The 18,698-nt window shown below is 39.9% G+C and overlaps 1 protein-coding gene across 9 annotated transcripts in view; it reads left to right on the top strand.

Moving 5' to 3' along the window:
• Positions 1-18,698, top strand: part of Gk5 (glycerol kinase 5) — a 92,421-nt gene that overhangs the window by 11,633 nt on the left and 62,090 nt on the right. For 8 of the 9 annotated variants that reach the window (XR_015440836.1, XM_087186252.1, XM_087186256.1 and 5 more), the window contains exons 2-4: positions 1,375-1,468; positions 4,468-4,543; positions 10,093-10,186. Coding sequence is in view for 8 of the 9 variants with exons in the window: in XM_087186252.1 (XP_087042378.1) it covers positions 1,375-1,468; positions 4,468-4,543; positions 10,093-10,186 (264 nt within the window). In the remaining variant the exon portion in view is untranslated. The remainder of the gene's footprint in view (positions 1-1,374; positions 1,469-4,467; positions 4,544-10,092; positions 10,187-18,698) is intronic. The other variant, XM_087186254.1, reaches the window with a different exon arrangement.

The raw sequence follows: 18,698 nt of genomic DNA, 5'->3' as shown, positions 1-18,698 counted from the left end.
GTACTTGAATCCACGGATGCCACTGCTGCTGCTGCAGCCACAGTGCAGGTTAGCCTGGGTGCGAAAGAGGGCAGACAAGGGGAAAAGGGAAAACGGGGGTCATCATTCTCTCTGAGTGCTGGGGTTTCCTTTCTTCTTCTTTGAACCCCAAAACAGCACAGTTTGGATTTTCAGGGTGCCTCGGGGTACCCACCAGGGAATGTCAGGAGGAGAATGGAAATACACACACACACACACACACACACACACACACACACACACACACTTCCTAGCACTCAAATGTTTTTCTTTTTGGCAGCACAGGGGCTCTGGCCCGGGGTCTTGCACACGCTGGACAAGCCCTTTGCACTGAGCTGCCTCCCTAGCCCCATGGCCCTCGAATTCTACTTTCCAAATCTGCCAGTTACTGCATACTTTTTAAGTGTCTACAAAACGAAACAAAACAAAACAAACAAAAACTACTCCTTGCATTCTAAGTTTTTGTTTTTGTTTTTTCAGTACTGGGGATTGAATTCAATGCCTTTACACTAAGCTACATCCCTACTCCTTTTTAAAAATGTTTATTTTAAGACAGGGACTCACTAAGTTACTAAGTTGCCAAGGTTGGGTTTGAACTTGTGATCCTCCAGCCTCAGCCTCCTAGAATGCTGTGATCACAGGCATGCGCCACCATGTTAGGCTTAGGTTTTGTATTTCTATGTAGTGGGAGACACAAGGTGGAGTGTGTTCTTACTCCATTGTAGAGTGATCTGGAACATAGTTCTTTTTAATTTTTTACAAGTTTTAATTTTTTAATTACAAAACACCTTTTTTGTAGAAAACTTGAAAAGTAAAAGTTAAGATAAAATAAAGGAAGCTAAAATCAGGGGCTGGGGATTTAGCTCAGTGGTTCTGCCTCCTGCCTTGCAGGTGCAAGGTCCCGAGTTTGATCCCCAGTACCAAAAAAACAAAAACAAAAAAAGAAGCTAAAATCTTTTGTAAACTCATGAACTACTGTTATTTTGGTGTTGCTTTATAGTCCTTTTTAATTTAAAAAAAATTTTTTTTCTCCCCCTGCGGTACCGGGGATCAAACTCAGGACCTTGCACTTTCAAGGTAGCTGCGATGCCACCGATCTAGATCCTTGGTCCTCCTTTTAATTTTACATATGTCTTTTCTCAGTTTTTTGTGGAAGGGGAAGTGCTGGGGATTGAACTCAGGGCCTTGCACATACTGAACAAGTGCTGTGCTACAGAACTACATCCCAACTGCTGAATTTTAACAGTAAAAATTAGACAAGTGAAATCATGTTGCTTATTTTAATCAGTAGGTTTTAAGACTCAGATACTATGAATATGATCTAATTTTTACTAAATCTTCTCTTTTCCTAAATAGGTAGAAAATATTTATCCTCAAGCTGGCTGGGTTGAAATTGATCCTGATATTTTGTGGGCTCAGTTTGTTGCTGTAATAAAAGATTCTGTCAAAGGTAATAGAATTTATAAAAATAATAGTCATTTCTGCAGTATATTATGTTTGTAATAAGAGTTTTATTGCTACGCACTGTGGTATATACCTGTAATCCCAGCTACTCAGGAGGCTGAAGCAGGAAGATTGCAAGTTCTAGGCCATTTTCCCAACTTAGTGAGACCCTGTCTCAAACTTAAAAAATTAAAAAGAGGCCGGGGATTTAGCTCAGTGGTTTTGCAGCCTGCTGAGCAAGTGCAAGGACCCAAGTTTGATCTCCGGTACCAAAAAAAAAAAAAAAATTAATAAGAGGCCTGGGGATTTAGCTCAGTGGTGCTGCTGCCTGCCTTGCAAGTGCAAGGTCCCAAGTTTGATCCTCCGTACAAAAATAAATAAATAAATAAAGAGCTGGGGATTTAGCTCAGTGGTAGAGCGCTTGCCTAGCATGCGTGAGGTCCTGGATTCAATCACCAGTTCAGAAAAAAAAGTTTTCCTTAGGCTTGTATGGAAAACTCAGGTTCGGTAGAATTTTGTGGTTAAGTTATACCTATAGTATTTTATTGAGGGGAGCATCATAGTTTCCCAGTATCTTTCAGGGGAGATGTGTGGTTGACAGCGGACCACCTTGTCAAGGAAAGATAGCAGGTATGATGTCCTCTGGCTTGTCTCTTGGCAACTGTGTGGAAATCAGTGCCATATGAATGAGAGAAAAATGACTACAGGGGTACAAAGTTGCCACATATGCTTCCTGCTGTCCTGAGCTCCCATCTCAGTTACCTTGGTGTTAAAATAAGCTTTTTGTTCTGTTTTTCCAGGGTAGTCACTTGATGCAGTGTTGTTTGTCTACACTTGATCTTAGCCAGAAGGCTGAGAAGCAATACAATGTTGTTTTTCTAACCATAGCCATGGTCCAAAATTGTAACTCTTTAGGAATGTTTTCACTGCAGCCTTTTGGAAAGACATTGCAAAAGATGTCTTGTAAATTCTAAAAGGTCGTTTACCTCATTTTTCTGTCTGAATGGCTTCTCCTCATCTTTTTAGTTTGTAATACTTCAAAACGTATTAAAAAGGTTGCAAGTGAAAGGGCTAGGGGGTTGGGTAGCCCAGTGGTAGTGTGTGCTTAGTGGTGGGTAAAGCTCTGAGTTGATGCCCAGCACTAAAAACATAAAAAGTTTGTAAGGATAATGCTGTGATACCCAAGTGTGATAACACATACTGGTAATCCCAGCACTTGAAGCCTGAGGCAGGAGAATTAAGAGTTTGAGGCCAGCCTGGCCTATATAGTGAGTTCAGGACCAGCCTGAACTACATAGCAAGACCTATCTCAAAAAACACAAAACAGCCTCACATGGTGGCACAGGCCTATAATCTGTGCACTTTGCACTGGGGCAGGCAGAGTCAAGAGGATCACCCTGAGTTTGAGTCCAGCATGGAATACACACTTGAGTTCAAGGCCAATCGGGGACTACATGTGAGAGCATGTCTCAAACAACAACAAAAACACAAAACAAAACATTAATACTCTTTTCTAGTACTCGGTCTTCAATATTCCCTATTATCTTGGTAAAAAAATAACTTTTGTTTGTTTATTTTGAGACACGGCCTTGTTATATAGTTCAGATTATCCTTGAACTCACTATGTTCAAGAATTTTAACTCACAGGCTAGCTGTGAATTTGTGGCGAACCTTCTGCCTCAGCCTCCAGTGCTGAGATTATAAGACTATGCCACCATACCTGGGAAAAATAACTTGATAAAAACCTGGAATCCAGCTGAAGATGAGGCACTGCATGTAGCTATCAGCTTGTTTTGTCTCCTTTAATCCAGAGCGTGTTCTTCATGACATTGGCAGTTTTTAAAAATGTAGCCCAAGGCAGGGGATTTACCTCAGTGGTTCCGCCGCCTGCCTTGCAAGTTCAAGGTCCCGAGTTCGATCCCCAGTACCAGAAAAAAAATGTGGGCCAGTTTGGTAGATTATCTCTCATTTGGAAGTTGTCTGAATGTTTACTCATGGTTAGATTCATATTAAGTATCTTTTTTTTGAGACAGGGTCTTGCTGTGCAGTTCAAGCTGGCTTTGAACTCACTGTGCAGCCCAGGCTGGTTTTGAACTCCCAGCGATCTTCTTGTCCCAGTCTCCTGACTCTTGGGATTATAGGCATGGGCCACCATGCCCGACCCATTCATATTAAATCCCCCCACATTGGGAATTGAACTCAGGACATTGTGATTGCCAGGCAGGCATAGGGCCACTGAGCTATATCCCTGGCCCCACCTATATTCCTGGCCCCCTTATGAAGTATTTTTGAAGTCCTACTTAATAGGAGTAATATATTTCCTCAGTGCTCCAATTGGAGTTGTCCTGAATTTTCCTACTGGGAGAAATTATTTTAGAAGAATATTATAAAATGTACTTGCATTTCTGTCTTTTAGGAAATTTGGATTTAAAAAGTCATGTTTTTATTTACATCCTTGGCTTGTATTTGTGTTGAAAAATATGACCTCATTTCAATACTTACACTACTTTCTCTACTTTCCCTGGTTTATCACCATCAACCAGTTTCTGTTATGATTGATCATTGCCTAAATTAAGATCCATTATCAGGGAGAAAATATAATCTGATTTGATATAGTGTTTTTTAACATTTAAAGTTAAAAAAGGGTTATTTTGTTCTCACAAGGATGTGATCTTTTTTCTTTTTAGTAAATAATACAGAGTCATCTTAGGAATGTTTTACTAATTAGATTCAATTATTTTATTAAAATGGGATATCTAGATTTTTTCCTTTAGTTTTTTGAGACAGGGTCTCACTATTTAACTTTGGCTGGCCTTGAATTTACAGTTGATCCTCTTGCTTCAGCCTCCTAAATTCTGGGATTACAGGCATGTGGCACCACACCCAGCTATATGTGTAGATAGTTTTTTGAAGATTTTAGTAAAACAATTACTTTTCATACTGTGATACTGTAAAATAAAACATCACTACCTTTTAAGCGTGTGTTTTCTCTGTCTTCACTTTCAGATGCGGGGATACAGATGAGGCAGGTTGTTGGTCTCGGCATATCAACACAGAGAGCAACTTTTATTACCTGGAACAGGTAAGTGCCTTGTCTGATAAGCACTCTGTTTCTGGGTTTGTGCTTCCATGAGTAAATGGCTATAAAACCTATCAGGGGAGTTTTGGATTTGTGAATTGAGAGTAGTTTCTCACTTGGCTAAGAGGGATGAGAACAGGCTTAACTTTCTGGCTTATATGTTCCCTGAATGTCACCTGAGCTTGACTTATATAAAATCACAATAAGGAGATTATTGTTGCTATAAAAATTCAAACAAGCATGGATTGAATATCCAAAAATTACCTTATACATACGGAGAGTCAGGAACCTAACACATTTCAGAAGCACAATGCTATGCTTATGATTTATATTCTCAGACTATTTCACATTTAAAATATAAGCATCCACATGAATGAGACACAATCATCCAGGACATATTGAGCTTGGGAAGTTGGGAAGAAAAGTGGAAGGAGGGAGTGGGCTTGAGTCTGAAAAATATATTCAGGGTAAATTCATAAGGTCCTGACTTTTGGTTCAGTATTAGGCAAGAAGAAGAAACCTGAATTTAGCAGTATTTTTGACCTTGATCTTTGGCAAAGTGTGATAGGAGTTACAGAGAGTACAAGAAGAGGAGCAGGTTGGGTAGGTGGTGGGGGGCAGAAGGGAAAATGATAAAGTGTTTAGCTTTAGATTTGTAAATGTGGGGAAGCTCGAGGTGACTGAGGCACAACACATTTTATCTATATGGCTCCTGATTTCTTCAGGGCATGATGCATGAGATTAATGCCTACTTTTACAGACCCCCCCCCCCCCTTGCCCTTGGAGATAGCAAATCTTTAACAGTCAATATATTTGTGGGAAGAAGGCATGAATGAATTCAAGTTATCTATCCTGGCATGGTGACACACAACATATAATCCCAGCACTTGGGAAGCTGAGGCTACCATTGGAGGTCAGCATGGACTACATAGGAGACCATATCTCAAAAAACCAACAAGATATCTGCATAGATCTAATCAGTTTCACTCTTGCATTTTGGGCCAGATAATTCTTTGTTGTGGGAACTGTCCTTTAACATTGTAGATGTTTCAGTAACACCCTCCACAAACACTCTGCCTTGTGATACCCACAGGTGTCTCCAGACTTACAGTCACCTTCACTTGAGAATTACTGGTACAGAGGAAGTCTAGAGGAGTTAGCTGTATTCTCTGATAGAGATCTGGAAAGAGAAAAGCAGGTAGAGGATTTAGACTATGAGATCCTCCCAATTTTTAAAAATTTTATTTGTATTAGTACATGTTTGCAGTAAATAATTACACTAATTGTGTGTCCCCAAATTGAAAAGGAGTCAAGGAAGAAAAAACTGGCCAAGCAGGACCAGGACAAATCTGAGAAGTGGACAATAGGGAAGCAGAGGCGAGAGTGTTCTCAGGGAAGGGGCTCTTTGGAAGTGTCAAGTTTGGCCAGATTTGGAGACAGGTCTTTGGCCCCAGAGGTTGCTTTCATCACCCCTAGGCTATTGTGTCACTTGTGGTAGGAAGGTTAGAGTATTAGGAAGCAAACTTGTGTGATCCTAGGACCACACCTTAGTTTTAAAAGTCAGATTCCAAGAGCATTCATTTCCCGTACTTTTTGCTGGTGTTGTTTGCTTTTGTTTTTTGGGACAGCCTTGCTATATAGTTCAGGCAGGCCTTGAACTCATTAAGTAGCCCAAGCTAGCGTTGTACTCTGTCATCCTCCTGCCTTAGCCTCCTAAGTGCTGGGATTATAGAGGTGCACCACCACACACAGTTTAGAGGTTTTTTTCTTGACTGCCTTTTTTTCTTTTTTGAAGTGTGTCTGTTCTATGAATTTGACAAAAAATCTCTGCTTATAGAAATGGAAATACTGATATTTTAAAGAAACACGTGTAGTTTCTTTCTTCTTTTAGCTTAGAAAGGGGAGACTTATTGTGCTCCCTGGCCCAGCAAGCCAGTCTGGTCCACAACCTCCCCAGGCACAGGGAAGATACAGAACAGGAGCGGGCATTCTCACAGCCATCAAGGAGTACTTCCTGCTGCTCTGTGAGAGAAGAGAGGGTCTGGACTGAGGAAAAACCTGTCCCTTGCTCCAGTCCTAACCACGCCTGATCTGCCCAGTACACTGTCTGTCCCCTCCACCCCTCACCGTGACAATGGTACATTCCTGTCCTCTTGGCCCTGGAAGCTATTTTCTTCAGGATTGCTGTAGGGAAATCTGAATCTTGGATCCTTCTTTTTCTTTTTCTCCTTCCTTCCACCCATCCTCGGTGCCCCTAAGAGACTAGGAAATGCAGCGTTGTTAATGTTTTCTAGCCCTAGAGTCTTCTTCAGGTTCTTCAGGTTAAACTTTTACCCAGTGTATTTAATCAGTGTTGTGTTCATCCTGCTTTCTGAAATCCCTCTAAATGATACCACCTGTTTTGCTTCTTTTACATTCGTTTTGTCCTAAGAAAAATCATGAGGTGTTTGTTTCTTCAGTCACTGTGTCTCTTGGGACCTCAATCAGGGTGTGTGCCATTACCAATGGAAACAGTCAAAACAGGGAGTCCCGAAGGCTGGGATCCACACTGATTGCAGCCACCCACCGTGCTGGTGCTGAGCCAAATACAATGATGAGGAAGAGTGCCAGCCCCCCTTGGGGCTCATTATAGTCTCATTATAAGAGAGGATAAATTGCTCTATAGTTCTACTGCATCAAATATATGTTATATTTGATATTTATGTTAATGGTTCTTACTTATGACATAAAATATATGAAAAACCACAGAACGGTGTGAGGTGTTAGAAGGACTTAAGACAGCTCATTTACAATATTCCATTCATGCTCTTCTTCATTTCTCCTTTCATTGTTAGTAGGCAGAAAATTATCCCAAATCAAGGCTAAGTGAGTATTGGAATGTATACTACTACTTGACATTAATTTTCTTTTCTTTTCTTTCCTCCCCCAGGCCCTATTCTCTCTCTTTCTTTTTTTCTGTTTGTTTTTTTTTTTGTTTTTTTAGTCAGTGTTTCACTATGTAGTTCAAGCTGGTCTTGAACCCACTGTGTAGTCCAGGCTGGCCTTGAACTCACAGTGATCCTCCTGCCTCAGCCTCCTGAGTGCTGGGGTTACAGGTGTGCACCACCATGCCTGGCTCTGGTTGTTTAGATTACCTTGTACCACATTATAAACTAACAATACCACTTTCATATGATTTTCTCCCTCCCTTTCCTCTTTAGCCACACTAGTCTTCTAACACATCATGCTTTATGCTACCTTAGGACATACAGCAACATACATACATACAACACATGCAACATACAACATTGAACATACTACAACACATTTTGTCAGGAATATTCACCTTCCTAGTTAATTACATATCCTTCAGCACTTAGTTCCTTTGTTACTTCTCAAAAGAAACCTTTACTGCCCCCAAACCAGCCAGGTTTCCCTGTTGGTTTGTTTATTTATTTTTAGGTTTCCATGTTTAATAGTCTTTTTTTTTTTTTTGGGTACCAGGGCTTGAACTCAGGTCCTTGCACTTGCACATCAGGTGGCAAAACCACTGAGCTAAATCCCCAGCCCCATGTTTAATAGTCTTGACATTGTTTTTCTCCTTCATGAGGCGATCAAAATACGAGGTAAATGTTTAAATTTTAAAATATTACAGAAAAAGACACATTGCCATTAATTCCCTTCAGAATACTCCCCCTTGCTTAGAACACACTTATCCCATTGTTCTCATCATCTCCTGAGGCAGTTTGGGAGTATTTGTTTTGTGTCTTTAATGAGTTGATAAATAATACGGTCATTGCTGCTGCCAAGTGCTACCCAATGGAAAAGTGGGCTTGTGGGTCCTCATCCACCTTATTCATTAAATATGGCACCATTGGGCCTCCTCCCCAAAGTCGAAATGACCATGAAACATAAATGTTTTGGATTGATTCAGGACATTGAGTCAGCCACTAAAGACACAAAAAAGAACTCTAAAACTGCTCCAGAAAGTAGCAAGAATTATGGGATAAGTGTGTTAGAATGGGGGAGGTATTAGGAGGATTATGGTAATGTATCTTTTTTTTTTTTTTTTTTGGTACAGGGGATTAAACTCAGGACCTTGCACTTATGAGGCAGGCATAGTGCCACTGAGCTCAATCCCTGGCCCTGGCAATGTATCTTTTACTGTAATAAATTTTAAAATTTAGACATTTACCATATTTTCTAATCACACCTCATCTTCCTGTTGTAAGTAAGCAATTAAGTAATTATTTCTTTGAATTCCCTGGTTAAAAAAAATGTCTATTGATCAGGGCAAACATAAGCAATTTAGTGATTATTTGTTTGGATTTCATAGTAGAAAGAAAATTCATGGGGGGGGAGGGGAAATAATATTCTTCAGGGAAAAGATACCATGTTTTTCTGTTTATAGATTGGTTCCCAACTCCTGGCACAAATTGCTTTATAAATATTTGTTGAAAGCAGTGAATATGTGACCAGAAGTGTAGACTGCTTAGGTAGAGTGGAGAATGAAGTCTTGAACTGACCATGGTTAAATTTACACAGGAGGAGACTTGAAAATAAGGTAGAAAGCAAGGCCTGAATTTGATGTTGAAGATTAGAAGATATCAGTGCTGATAGTATAGCTCAGCCATATAGGGTGTACAGCACTAGTATGTGCAAGGGCCTGGTTCCATTCCTGGGGGAGAGAGGATTTATAGATGCCAGAAGTTGATGTGCAGGAGGGAAAAAGGATTTTTTCCCTTCTGTATTTCTTAGCAACCCCCCCCCCATTCTAGGGTTGAATTATCAGAGACCTCTGTGGTCCATCTTGATCTGCTCAGTGCTGTGGTGCAAGGTGAGAAGAAAGACTCAGAAACAGAAATAGAAAAACAGGGAGCCAGGATGGACGGTGCTGAGCAGGCAGCAAAGACCCTGGCCAACCAAAGAAGCTGATATTTATTGGTGACACAATCGTAGTTAAGTTGAGGCGAAGGGGCTATGTGTAGTTAGTTATTAGGGATATGTTGCTAATGTAGGCAAGGCTTGTAAAGGAAGAGACAAAACATTCTTGTGTTAGGGACAGAACAGACAAAATATAGGTTATGATGAACAAACAACCTTGTGTTTTCAGTAAAGAAGGTTTTAATTTTGGGAATAGAATTTGGGTACAAGTCACTCTGACCTTGACTGTTATCTCATGTTAAGCCCCATAGCTTCATGGGCCATTTCTCTGGTCTCTGCCATGACCATTAGCAGAGGGTCTGATATTGGCCTATGAGCCATCCACAATGCTCCTATGAGTCACGTAGGCTTTGGTCAGACTCATTTCTTAAAACATGCCAATTGTGAGGTAACTTTTTACATCCTCCTCTGTTTACGGCCTGCTTTGGGCATGATCAATGGGTGGTCCCCCATATTGAACCCAGTGCCTTCCCACTGAACTACATTCCCAGCCCTTTTTATTTTTTTATTTTGAGAAGTTGTTTGGAAAGTTTCATCATACTTTGAAATGACTGTCTGGGTTTCAATTTTGTTCTCTTCTGACAGATCTTTAGTTTGTGGTCTCAAAATACTGTTTCCATCTTTCTCAGGAAAACAGGAAAGCATTTTCACAACTTCATTAGTTGGCAAGACCTAAGAGCAGCTGAACTTGTAAAATCTTGCAATAATTCTCTTCTGATGAAGGTAATCTTTTATTTTTTATGATTTGAATGTTATTGTATTTTTTGTAAATGTCTGCTAACTATAGACTTAAATAATTTCCCACCTTTGTTGTTTTAGAACATAAGAGAATACATAAACACATATTCTCCTAATCAGTGAAATTTAGTAATAGTCACCTAAAAAACTAACATGGTAGATTTTAGAGAGTCCTTGGGAGGTTTGTAGTAGACCATAGTTTTATGTATTCGTGGGAATGCATATTTCTACCATTGAAAAATGGAAAAGATGCAGCCTAGATAGAATAAAATATCCAAACTTCATCTGTTACTGTAGAGAATGGATATTGAGGCAGATAATGAGCAGACTGCTCTAAGCTCTTCATTTAATGCCTGGCACCATCAGTAAGCGACAGTGATGCTGCTGCTGATGGTGACAGCACTGGCATCAACACTAGCTGCAGTTGTGCCATTTCTCTGCAATTTCCTGAGATTATAATTAATATTCCATATTGATTACTTTAGGACTTCTAATGCCCCACAATTAATTTTTTTTCTTCTCACCTACTGTACTGGTACCAGATGGTGCATGACAGAGTGCCTGGATTATTATTTTTTTATTTTTAAAATTTTTTTTGGTACCAGGGATCAAACTTAGGACCTTGCACTTGCAAGGCAGGCGTGGTGCCACTGAGCTAAATCCCCAGCCCAGTGTGTTTTTTTTTTGGAGGCAAAACATTTATTGGTACATTTTAGATTTATGTAGGGAACAGGGAAGGGGGACATTACTAGAACCTCTGCAGTCTCCTGTGAGCCACGGCAGCACAAGGCGAATTAACTTATGTTGGAAAGGTAGAAAAATGAGACTTGGAGAAGAAGCTGAGCTTTGGGTCTGATCAGTGCTGCTCTGGGCACCAAAGACAAAAGCCCCTGAGCTTGCTGCACCTTTTATTCAGTACATAGGGAGAAACAAATGTAACATATAACGGGAGTGGCAGAATTCCTAGATCAAGAGGAACTATGTAGATGAAGATTTGGTTCCTCCCAGGGTGTCTCCCAAAGGTGTGGTCTTGCCCTGGAGCATCACAGCATAGCGGGATCATTGAGGTCTCAGTTGTGACCGGAGGCCAAGGTAGAATCATGTCTGGAAATGCCATAGCTGGCCTGTAGGCAGGAGAGCTAGGCCTAATCAAATGATTTTTCCGCTAAAATTATGTAGGATTGCTCCCTGACATATCTCCCTTTCTTTTGTTTTATGTGAGGGTGTTTTTAGGAAAAGTGAGCATACCCGACAATGGCTTGTCCCTGTATATTGTGAGGATCTATAGTGTGTTTGACTGGCTTAGCTATCTATAATAAGCATAATTTCTCTTAATTGGGGCTATAAAAGGATAAAAATCTAAAAAATTTTTTTTAAAACAATGTTGGCAAAACCCCACAAAACTGTTGTTGAACTCAAATATTATCTACAGTTATACTTTTCTATTGGGTGTTTAAGACCAAGTTATGGTTAGACCTATATTAAATAAAATTAACCTCTTGCTATCTAACAAGGTCAATTAAGTCTAGCAGTCATTGTCTTGGAACCAATGCATAGAGCCTCTTAGCTCCTCTGTCAATGTCAGCCATCAGAATATGTCACGGCCTTGCTTGACCATGTTGCTTTCTGTGAAAGCAAGGGAGATTTTTTTCCTCCAGGTGACCTTCCTTTGGCACACTTTTTGTTGGATCTTACTGTTTTGGTGTTCAACAGCCTCCCTGGCCAGGAGGTTGGGTGACTCACCAAAGATGTAGGATCTTGGAGAAGGTTTCCTCAAGTCCTGGATCTTTTTTTTTTTTTTTAAATCCTGGATCTTTTTGTTGTAGTTGGCCTTGGAGGGCCAGGGCCAAAATACTGACTGTCATCTTAGCCCAGATACCTTGTTAGTTCTGGTCTCTAAACTTTGGTTGTTGAACACCCAGAAGATCAATAACAGTGTTATAAGAGGAGTAGTGAACTCAACTAATTATAATTTTACCTGGATATTAAGCATTTTGGAATAGAAATATAGTTAAAAACTGTTATTATAGGCAATCATGGTTGTTCTTGTGGTTGAATCCCTGAGTAGCTATCTTTTTATAGGATGTCATCTAAGGAAAATATATCAGCCTACAAGTTTGCCTATTATCATAGGTGGCTGGAACATAAGAGAAGGGCAAATATCTGAATCAAAAGGTTGTTACCATAAACAATGTTAGAAGACCCATACAATTAGAGGCCACGAATACATTTTGTACACCAGAAAAGGAGCAGTAATAAATATTACAGTTATATAAAACATTATGTTCTTCAATATAGTTTGGTACCAAAAGTATCTTTCTAATAACACTCTTTAGTTTATGCCACAGAAATTAATCTCTTGAAGATGACCAATGTAGACATCACAATAACATATTTAGCACTTAACCAATGTAAACATAACATGTTTAGAGCTTGACCAATGTAAACATTTTATAATAACCTATTTAGTGCTTAAACGTCAATGATAACCATTATAATCAATTTATAACTTATTTAGGATTAAAACTTTAATGATAACCAATGTAATCAATTTATAATAACATATTGAAACAATATTTGTTGTGGTGTGTCTCCCGTAAGATTATGAAAATTACTAGGGGGTCCCTTCAGGGAATGAAGACCAGAATAATTATTTTCTGGGCAGCCGCTTCTTTATTCACCAAAGGGAGTACCCACGGTCTCTATTTACTTTGACAAACAAATAATTTAAAAAAAAATCTTTTTATTCTTGTAACTACTTATTGCAATTTGATTATTACAAGTAGGTGACAATACACATTATTTTTGTAAAATAAATTTTGGTGGTACTTTGATCAGTTAGCAACCTGGGGGAAGGAGGGCATCCTTTTAACTTAATAACTTTTATCTGCAAGCCAATTTAGTAATAGGTGAATATCTTTTAAGAAAATTTTTTTTCAAAAGTTGAAAAGGAAAAGAGCAGAAAAAAATTTGAGCTCAACTGTATAAACAGACAACAGACGAACATATAAGACAATTTATAAAACTAGAGTGCACTCAAATATATTTGGCCAAATTGAATTACAATATCCCTTTTATGATTTTTAGGTTTATAATTGTATATAAGACTGGTCAAAAACTTTTGTAGTCAATTAACAGAGATCTCTTGAAATTAGAATCAGAAGGAATGCAAGCGCTTTTATACCTATAAATGTGAAAAGATCATTTTGAAGTTGCACCCCCCTCCCTTTTTTTAACCATAAATCTATATTTATTCTCCCTCTGGGGGCATCATCTCAGCCCTGGACCCCACTGTGGATTTGTTGGTTGTCACTGGTGAGATGGGTCGCTCAGGTGCTGCTGGCTCATCACTCTCAGCGGGGGTGCTATCCCTGGTCTCTGAGATGTTGGTGGTTCCACCAGCATGACCCATGATTGCACATTCCAGGAGAGCAACCACAAGGTTTCATCCTTATCTGTAAGGACACAGGCAAAATCTCTCCCCCAAGTTATTAAGGCAGGAGGAATTTTTTGACATATGGCCTTTTGTAATCTTAAAAACAAGTTTAATAATTTAGATTCTAAGGTAGAGCAGACCATAGCTCTTTCCAGTCTTTGAGTCAAACAGACTGCACGAGAGGGCTCACTCAAAATATTAAGAAGTTGGGAAGGGAAGTTTTCAATCACAAATAAAATGGCTAGCAACTCTCACCTCTGACCAGAGAGACTAGGTGTGGGTAACATATAGCCAAAGGAAGAGCTCCAAATTGCTGCTTGGCTCTTAGAGGAGCCATGGGTGAAATAGGTTGAGGCACCTTGCAATGGCTGAAATTGAGTAGTCTTGGGGAGAATAAACTCATGTCATGAAAAAAACTGAAACAGAGGGCCGGGGATTTAGCTCAGTGGTTTTGCCGCCTGCTGCGCAAGCACAAGGACCAGAGTTCGATCCCTGGTACCAAAAAAAAAAAAATTGAAACAGAGAGAAGCTGAGTCAGTCCCAGCACTCGGAAGGAAGCTCCCCCACCACCATCCCACACTCCTAGGGCAGAGAAGGTGAGCAGGTCCCAGCACCCGGAAGGAAGCTCCCCCGCTGCCATCCCACGCTCCTAGGGCAGAGAAGGTGAGCTGTGCAGGCGCCCCCCCCCCCATGGAAATGAGAAGACACGTAAACAAGTCTCAAAAACAGACTTCTGGATCACCTACAGCAACCCCAAAGGGAAACGAGATGGAACAATCTGATACTCAACCACCTGGACTCTCTGAACTGGCAACAAAAGAGGATCTGGGAAAAATGAAATCAGAAATAATTACTCAGATAACAGCAAAGATTGTGCTCATAGTACAAGACATGATTAATAAATCTAGAGAGGACACATAAAAAAATAGAGGATCTGAGGAACATGGAATCCCAACATAGTAAACAAATGGAATCCGTAAAACGGATGCAAACAGATTTCCAGGAGATTAAAAACTTCATGGAAAGTCTGCGCAGCAGAATGAACCAATGTGAGGATAGAACTTCACATATAGAAGATAAGATTGCAATTAGTGAGGAGGAAAAGAAAAATTGCTTTAAAATTGTAAGGGAACACGAGAAATCAATCCAGCAGCTGCTAGACAATGCAGAGAAGAATAACATAAGACTGATTGGAGTCAATGAAGAAAGAAGAGAGAGTGCAGGTGACATAAAAAATCTGTTCACAGAAGTGATGGCAGAAAACTTCCCAAGCAGGGGAAAAGAACTTGACATACAGATAAGTGAGGCATATAGGACTCCAGCTAGCCTTGATCAAAAAAAATCTACACATAGGCATATAATAGTTAGGATTCCAGAAATCCAACAGAAGAATAAAATTCTACAAGCAGTGAGAGAAAAGAAACAAATCACATACAAAGGAAAGCGCATCAGAATTGCAGCAGACTTCTCAATGCAAACCCTCCAGGCAAGAAGATCTTGGAGTGATGTATTTCAAGCCCTAAAGGAAAACAGCCTCCAACCCAGACTGATGTACCCTGCAAAACTATCTTTCAAAATTGATGAAGAAATAAGATACTTTCATGACAAAGAGCACCTCAGGAACTTCATGAATACCAAACCGGCACTCCAAAAAATTTTAGACAATACCCTAGGAAAAGACAATGAGGATCAAAACCCCAGGAAAACCAACAGAATGAATCCATTGGGTGTGACAAATTAAATGCAAAGGGGGAGAATCCAACAAAAAGAAAAAGTCATGATAAGGCTTTTAAAACTTTGAACTTCATCTCCCTAATGAGTGTATAATTCAGTCTTGTTATTGTACTGATTAGTATTTTTCTGATCCTAGAGTTGCATACCATTCCTTGTGCTATACTGGCTATTTATCATCTTATGTCTACTTTTTAAGTGGGTTGTCTATTAATGAGCTGTAAGAGTTCTTTATATATTCTGCTCATAGGCTATATGCATTGTAAATATGGTCTGTTTAAGGACTATTTTTCATGTTAATGATATCATTTAAAGTTCTAAATTTTGATGGAAAACAAAAATGAAACTGGATCACTAGGGTAATGATTATCTATCGGTCCAATGAAACCTGCAAAGGCTACTTGCCAGTACAAAGCAGTTTGTAGCAGCATCTGCATTTGAGCCTTATCAATTGGGACAATGATGAAATGAGGGTCAGCACCAAATAATTGCTGGGTGCGATTACATCACAAGGAAACTATTTTTGCAATTTGCTCTAGATATAATTGTAGAGATTTCACTAACTGGTTAGATAAAAACAATCATTCCATGAGAAAGACCTGTTTCTCATACCATTGCCCCATTAAACCTGTAGGTGAATGGGGGGTGTTAAGCACAAACAAATGAACCGGATAGTTTTACGAAAAACCTGATGGTTATGTATGCATTGTTCTATTAATTGTAACTCCTTTTGTGCCTCTGGAGTTAATTTTTGATGGGAATTAAGATCAGAAATCTCCCTGTAATATTTCGTACAAATTTTGCAATTGAAAAGTTGCTATCCCTATTTTAGGCCTAATCCAATTGATATCACCTAATAATTTTTGAAAATCATTTAGTGTTTTTAATTTGTCTGTCCTAAATTGTATCTTTTGTGGCTTAACCGATCATTCTGCTAACAAGGTACCCAGGTAAGTATAAGGCTCAGATAATTGAACCTTTTCGGGTGCTATGCACAATCCAAGGTGCACTAAATCTTTCTTTGCAACAGCAAAGACCTGTAAAAGTAGCTGTTGTGTATTCGCAGAGATTAATGTGTCATTCATATAATGTGTTAAATACACAGTAGGAATGGGCTGGGGACTTAGCTCAGTGGTTCTGCTGCTTGCCTTGCAAGCACAAGGACCTGAGTTCAATCCCTGGTACCAAAAAACAAAACAAAACAGAAATATACAGTAGGAAATAATTTATGAGTAGTTTGAAGACCCTGTGCTGCAAAAAGCTGACACAGTGTGGGGCTGTTAGCCATTCCTTGAGGAAACACAGTCCACTGAAAGTGCTTCATGGGTTCTTTAAAATTCCTACTAGGTACTAAAAAAGCAAATCGAGGTCGGTCACTTGGCCACAGAGGAATGTTAAAGAAGCAGTCTTTTAAATCTATAATTATAAATGGCCACTTCTGGGGGATTGCCACTGGGTTTGGTAAGCCAGGTTGCAGTGTCCCCATTGAAATGAGGCTTGCAATAATTGCATGTAAGTCCTGAAGCAAATGCCATTTGCCTGACCTTTTTGGAATAACAAAGATAGGTGTGTTCCAAGGCTCACAGATGGTTTTAAATGCCCCTCCTTAAATTGTTCTAATGTCAGTTGCTCTAGAAGGATTAGTTTCTCCTGGGGGTAGGGGATGTTGATCAACCCAAGTGGGATCATTTGATTTCCATTGTAAAGGCAAGGCTACCTTGGGTGGAGAAACTTAAAATAGCCCCAACTAAAAATTTTTTATTGAATCCAACTCCAAGGCAATTATTTTTCTGTTGCTGTTCTATGGGCTGTGTTGTTCCCTGAAGTTGCTTGCCTAATCCTTTTCCTGGTTCATATACCATTGTAGACATCATCTCTTGGCCCGGTGAAGTTTTAGGGGGTAAAGTAGTCACTATGACTCTCCATTCTTCCAGTAAATCTCTGGCCCATAAATTTACAGGTATGGGAGCTATGTAAGGACAAATATGTCCCAATTGACCATCAGGCCCTTCATAAGGCAGGGGAATGGAGCTTTGCAAAACTTGTTGGGGGGCGCCAAGGCCTACCAGAGATGTTTTAGTTGGTTTTTTGCCCCAAGATGATAGCCAAAAACATGTGCCAATTATGGACACGTCCGTGCCCTTGTCTATCAATCCTGTAAAGAATTTGCCATTCGATTTAATTTTACACATGGGGTGGTTTTTGAAAATCTCTTGGGTGAAATAAATCTCTTCATGAGGAATTTCTGGCTGAGGATCCTCTCGGGAATTTTTAAAGCTAATATTATTTAATTTTGGTTTAGGCAAGAGCAACAATTGTGCAATATAACCTCCTTGTTCTATTACCCAAAGTCCTGTGGAACTAACAGGAATGCACAATTCAGAGTTGCAGTCAGAATCAACAATAGCTGGAATAACAGTAATGCCTTTCAAAGTTAGAATTTTCCAAGTATCAAACCAATTGTTCCGGGGGGTGGGGGGGGGTGTCCATGAATTCCTGTGGGGACAGATACTGAAGTCTCACCTCCCAGCAGGTGAACTCTCTGAGCAGCAGGAAGATCTATTCTTGAGCTCCCAAGTGTTCCCCTGATGAGGGAAGAAATGTCCCTCTGGACACCCATGCCATCTGATTTTGTACTTGTGCACAGGTCTGAACTGGGTACCGCTGACTCAGGGGGACATGAGCTCCCTGTCCCTGATCTATAGTTTCCTGGGCCCAATTTCCATTTTCCTGGCAGCAGTGTGCCATCCTTATCTTATTTGGAGTGGCAGGCTTTAGCCCAGTGAATACCTTTTTGGCATCCAGGGCAAAGGCCAGGCGGTAACTTATTTTCTTTGGATGCCTGACCTAGTGGCTCTGGGTCATCTTATAAAGCCACTTTCATTTTGAGTTTTTTCTGAGATGCCCCAATTTTCCACAATTAAAACATTTTAAATCACTGTGTGTACCCTGTAAATGTTGGGAGATGGCCTGAGCCGTCAGAGCCGACTTGTATAAAGGAGACCCAACATTTTGGCATTCCTTAATATATGCTCCAAGATCTTTAGAGGAGCGAACAGGATTTATTGCCTGTTTGCAATCCATATTAGCATTTTCATAGGCTAGCTGTAAGATCAGAATGTCTGCTGCCTGGGAATTAGAAATCTGTCTCCTAATAGTTTGTTGTAATCGCGCTACAAATTCTGTTTAAGTTTCCGATGGTCCTTGCATGATTTGAGTAAAAGATTGCATAGGCGCACCCTCAACTGGCACAGAAGCCAAAGCCCTCCGCAGGAGGTCCTCTAGCTGGTGAAAAAGTAACGCTGGGCAACAGGTTTGCCTGCTTAAATC

Source organism: Heterocephalus glaber, unplaced genomic scaffold (genome assembly GCF_053883595.1).
Source record: "Heterocephalus glaber isolate CG9 unplaced genomic scaffold, H.glaber_assembly_v1.0 deba00001504, whole genome shotgun sequence".
In the NCBI taxonomy this organism is placed as follows: domain Eukaryota; kingdom Metazoa; phylum Chordata; class Mammalia; order Rodentia; family Bathyergidae; genus Heterocephalus; species Heterocephalus glaber.
Note: the sequence above shows the minus strand (reverse complement) of the source record. Positions and strands in the feature narration are given on the sequence as shown.